Source organism: Passer domesticus, chromosome 14 (assembly GCF_036417665.1).
Source record: "Passer domesticus isolate bPasDom1 chromosome 14, bPasDom1.hap1, whole genome shotgun sequence".
In the NCBI taxonomy this organism is placed as follows: Eukaryota; Metazoa; Chordata; class Aves; order Passeriformes; family Passeridae; genus Passer; species Passer domesticus.
In genome coordinates, this window is record NC_087487.1 from 1,193,981 (window position 1) to 1,199,149 (window position 5,169).

General features: G+C 51.9%; 1 protein-coding gene across 1 annotated transcript in view; it reads left to right on the forward strand.

Annotated features, from left to right (window-relative positions):
* PSTPIP1 (proline-serine-threonine phosphatase interacting protein 1) overlaps window positions 1-5,169 on the forward strand; it is a 50,355-nt gene that overhangs the window by 28,691 nt on the left and 16,495 nt on the right. The window contains exons 4-5 of the mRNA XM_064388686.1: window positions 2,971-3,005; window positions 3,819-3,925. Of these exons, the coding sequence (XP_064244756.1) occupies window positions 2,971-3,005; window positions 3,819-3,925 (142 nt within the window). The remainder of the gene's footprint in view (window positions 1-2,970; window positions 3,006-3,818; window positions 3,926-5,169) is intronic.

The window sequence follows — 5,169 nt, forward strand, 5'->3', positions numbered from 1 at the left end:
GCCAGAGGCATTATTACACCAGAGACCCCCTTGGCCTCACAGAGAGCCAGCAAAAGGAGAGCAGCTCCCTGCGTGGCCTGTGGCCATGAACTGCTCAGGTGCCTGGAAACCAAAAAAGCAGCAAATTGCTTTTGTCCTTGATACATACTGAGAAATGCTATTTTTCATTATCCACCACAGCAATTTTGTCCGTTTTTGCATAACTTGAATCACCAACAACAAAGGGAAAAAATCTCTGAGAAAGAGAAATCAACATAGAATGCAAACAGTATGTCCAGTTTGCAACTGCCCTCTGTTTTTTTTAATTCCAGTATTTACCTGTTTCAGGCATGAAGTTGTTAGAACATTATCCACTTCCTGTTGGAAATCACTGACTGGAAAAGAAAATTTTATTCCTTGTATATATTTATTTTTACAAAATAATCCATTAGAAAAAGTTATCTCTGCTGCTGATATTCAACTTGTCTTTTAATGTCAAGCTTTTAATTAGCTGAAACTAATACTGCTTGTTTCCTTTGTGGTGTGAAAATTTAGTTTCCATCAAAATTTCACACCAGACTAACTTTTCACAAAACAAACTTCAAATGTATAAGTATTATTAGGAAATAATTTAAAAATACTCAATCTAGAATGTTCTCCCTGGCTTATCTCAGGAGATTCACCACAATCTAATTGAAATATGATAAAAAAATCAAAGCAGCTCTTCTTTTTTGTCTGAAAGTTTTCCTTATATTTCTACAAACTTAGATCTGGAACGGGTTTCCAGGCAGTTTTTGCTGAGGACAGGTCCAACCTTTCCCTTCATTCGTGCATTTTCTTATGCCTGGCAAGGCAGCCTCCCTGCTGGGAGAATGTTTGATCAGCAAACAGATGTCCAGCCACAATTAACACAGGGCAATTAGGATCCTTCCTGTGCCTCGAAGGGCTCCCAAAATGGCCCAGGAGATGCAGATTTCCCTGCCCAGCTGTGGGTGCACGTGGCTGGAAGTGGCAGCCGCCTCTCCAGGTAGAGAGATTTGGGGGAGATTTGGGGCTCTTCATTCACCAGCTCTTCCCTGGGCTCTGCCTGGGGCACACCAGGGCTCCACGGAGAGCCCAGAACTGATTCCTTCCAGGAACAGCACACTCTGGGGCTTGAAGAGATCATTTCTAGATCTGAAAAGCTTCCAAGTGACGCCCCAGCCCTGGCCTCTGTGTGCAAGCGCCCTGCCAGCCTGCACGGTCAGAGCTGCAGGAATTTATTAAGTCTTAAAATGCCTTTTGCACACCTTGTGCTCTCTCATCACATCTGTGCTGGTATCTCTGGTGCCTTCTAGAAGTGCGCTCTGCCCCTGCCAAAGAGAGGACACCAGTCTGTGGCTGCTCTCGTGTCCTGGTCCTGGAGCCACGGGGCTGCATCCAGCAGCTCTTGCTGAGCACCGCGCCGGCATTCCGGCGTGGTTTGCTCCGCACGCCGGGCCTGTGGGGTGGGCAGGAGCGGGGCTGTGTGCGGGCAGGAGCGGGGCTGTGTGCGGGCAGGAGCGGGGCAGGAGCGGGGCTGTGTGCGGGCAGGAGCGGGGCTGTGTGCGGGCAGGAGCGGGGCAGGAGCGGGGCTGTGTGCGGGCAGGAGCGGGGCTGTGTGCGGGCAGGAGCGGGGCAGGAGCGGGGCTGTGTGCGGGGCTGTGTGCGGGGCTGTGTGCGGGCAGGAGCGGGGCAGGAGCGGGGCAGGAGCGGGGCTGTGTGCGGGGCTGTGTGCGGGCAGGAGCGGGGCAGGAGCGGGGCAGGAGCGGGGCAGGAGCGGGGCTGTGTGCGGGGCAGGAGCGGGGCTGTGCGCGGGCAGGAGCGGGGCTGTGTGCGGGCAGGAGCGGGGCTGTGTGCGGGCAGGAGCGGGGTTGTGTGCGGGGCAGGAGCGGGGCTGTGTGCGGGCAGGAGCAGGGCTGTGTGCGGGCAGGAGCAGGGCTGTGTGCGGGCAGGAGCGGGGTTGTGTGCGGGCAGGAGCAGGGCTGTGTGCGGGGCTGTGTGCGGGCAGGAGCGGGGCTGTGTGCGGGGCAGGAGCGGGGCAGGAGCGGGGCTGTGTGCGGGCAGGAGCGGGGCTGTGTGCGGGCAGGAGCGGGGCTGTGTGCGGGGCAGGAGCGGGGCTGTGTGCGGGCAGGAGCGGGGCTGTGTGCGGGGCAGGAGCGGGGCTGTGTGCGGGCAGGAGCGGGGCTGTGTGCGGGCAGGAGCGGGGCTGTGTGCGGGGCAGGAGCGGGGCTGTGTGCGGGCAGGAGCGGGGCTGTGTGCGGGGCAGGAGCGGGGCTGTGTGCGGGCAGGAGCGGGGCTGTGTGCGGGGCAGGAGCGGGGCTGTGTGCGGGCAGGAGCGGGGCTGTGTGCGGGGCAGGAGCGGGGCTGTGTGCGGGCAGGAGCGGGGCTGTGTGCGGGCAGGAGCGGGGCACACGGGGGTGAACGGGAGCGGGAGCGGGGCACACGGGGGTGAACGGGAGCGGGAGCGGGGCACACGGGGGTGCTCGGCAGACGCGGTGCCGGCGCTGCTGCGGGCAGGACCGGGCACCGAACGCGGGAATGGGGCCGCACACAGCGCTCCACCCTTGGGGTTACTTCACCCTTGGGGTTACTTCACCCTTCGGGTTTCGCTGCACCCTTCAGGCTAAGTTCCCCCCGGCCGCCGGCCTTTCACTGGTATCTACCTGCAAGGTGCAAGACGAGAGAAAGGGCTGTAAACACTCACGGTCACAAACAGAGTGCGACCGGGGAAGAGGGTGCACAGAAGGAGTGCTGCAATTCCCTGCTTCATGGAGCATTTTATTGCGTTTCCTGATGGTAACAGATTGATGCTATTGTGCTTGTTAGCATGGTCAGCTTTTATTACGAGGCCATTAAGGGTTTTATCTCTGTGTGGATCTTTGAGGTTCTGAGGGAAGGTTTTTTTCCCGTGGATTGCCAACCCACCCTTAGAAGCCACTACTAATAAAGTGTCTTGTTTCTGCCCCACAGCACACTGAAGGAAGCGTTTGAGATGCTCAAGCAACGTAAGTATTTCCCTGTTCCCTTCTGACCTGGGAAACACAGGCACCCAATGAGTCCATCCTGTTCCCCACACCATTCCCAGCTTTTCTTTCACAGCTTATGGTGCAAAGAGAGGAGGAAAAGGATGCCTAAATGTGCCCAAGGCTCAATGAAACCCTTTCACACACACAAAATGCAGCACCATGGGAGCCAACAGGACACTGCACCTGGTCACTGGCACCTGCTATTCACACCAAAACTCCCTCTTGAAAAGCAGCTGCTGGACTGAGATATTTTTAGGGCCTGGGTAGGGGAGTTCAGCATTTCTGAAAAATGCAGGGTTCCATTTCAGAGGCACTGAAGCTGACAAATGCAGAGCAGTTCCCAACCATTTCAAACAGCACCAGCCAGGTGCTCTGAAATTCAATCCATCTTGGCTGATCCTTGGAAATTCTCCACGTGCAGCCTCATCCAATGACTGGCCACTGCTGGCAGCAGCGCCCAAGAGCAGTGACAGCCCAGCAGCACAGCCAGGGCAAAGCACACACAGGGATGATGGAGGCCAGAGCTCCTTCCCTCCCTCTGCACAACACTGACCCTCAGTCTCAAAGGAAGGGGGCAGCTGGGGTAAATGGGGCCATGGAGAGATACACTCACTCTGTTCTTGAGCCCTCAGCAATGCCTGCATGCAGAAACACAAGAGGAGACCTTTTTTAAGGCTGTCCTGCTTGTGACAACTCATAAGGCAGTCACGTCACAGAAACATCTCCTAAAAAATGTGATTTTATCTTTAAAGACCTTCCCAATGACTGAATATGAATTCTGTTTTGCTTTAGAAATTGAAAGTGTTGGGAACTCTCATATCCAGCTGGCAGTAATGCTGAAGGAAGAACTGAAAGGAATAGAGGAGTTCCGAGAAAGGCAGAAGGAGCAAAGAAAAAAGGTGAGAAACTGGAGAAATGTTGAAAGAGATTGGGTCAGTGGGCTGTGCTGATGACCTGTCTCCAGCCATAGGCTGGGAGTTGTGCAGAAGATCATAAAGCATTGCCAGCATGCCTTGCTCCCTCTATAGACGAGACTGTGGAACAAAAATCTCTTTCTGATCCCAGCTGGAAATAAAGAAGTGCTCTGAACTCAGGAGCCAGAGGCTTTTATCCCTTTTACTCTCTCTGGTGTAACTGCAGATGCTGTTATTATTATTATTTCTGTAAGAACTTAATTCTTCCTTTTCTCTTTTTTATACCCTTGCTAATGTTTTTCTTTGATATGACCCTGCAGAATCTCCAACACGCACTAAAAAAAGGCATAACACAAACGTTTAAAAACATGAAAGTAAATTAATGTCATGCTGAATGCAGCAGCACTATATGCTGAATTCCACATACATGGAATAAGTATCATCTAGTTGATGTTGTATACTAAAAAAATTTAGTATATTTAAAGCCATTTCATCCCCTTTGACCTCATCAAGCCCTAAGTCTATTGAAAAATAGCTCTCAATAGAGACAGCAGTGACCACTCTCACACCTTCTCTGGGTCTGTGGGCTTGAAGACAAAGACAGGACCATCCCTTCACTCTGACACCCTCAGCACTGAGTGATGGAGGAGTAAAATGGGTATTCCTTTCTTTGCTAATTTTAAACAGGTGAAAATGGTGAAAATACATATAACCAGTATCCAGTGCCACAAAAATCGTGTGTCTACAAGCCCCTGACACACAGGAACTTGGAATAGCAAAGAATTCTGAATATGAAAGTGGGTGAAACCAATGCTGCTACTGAGATTTGAGGTTGACAGTGATCTGATGAAGCAAGTAAGGCATTAAAAGACAGACAGTGGGCACCAGGTTCATCAGTGTTTGTCCCCCATTCCCTTTGCCACTGGGATGTGCAGAGAGGCTCCCTCCTGCTGACAACTGTAAGCCTATAACTTGACTGGGAACAGTTGGAGGGGCCTGGGGGAAAACAAAAAACAAAAAAAAAAAAAAAAAAAAAAAAAAACCCACAAAAAACAAACAAACAAACAAACAAAACCCCAAACCAAAACAAAAAACAAACAAACAAACAAAAAAAAAACAACCAAACAAAAAAACCCAAAAAAAACAAACAAAAAAAAAGCTTTGGAGTCTTAGATAAGCTTTTATTCTCTGCCCAGCATGTGGCTGTGAGGAAGCCAACATCAGACATG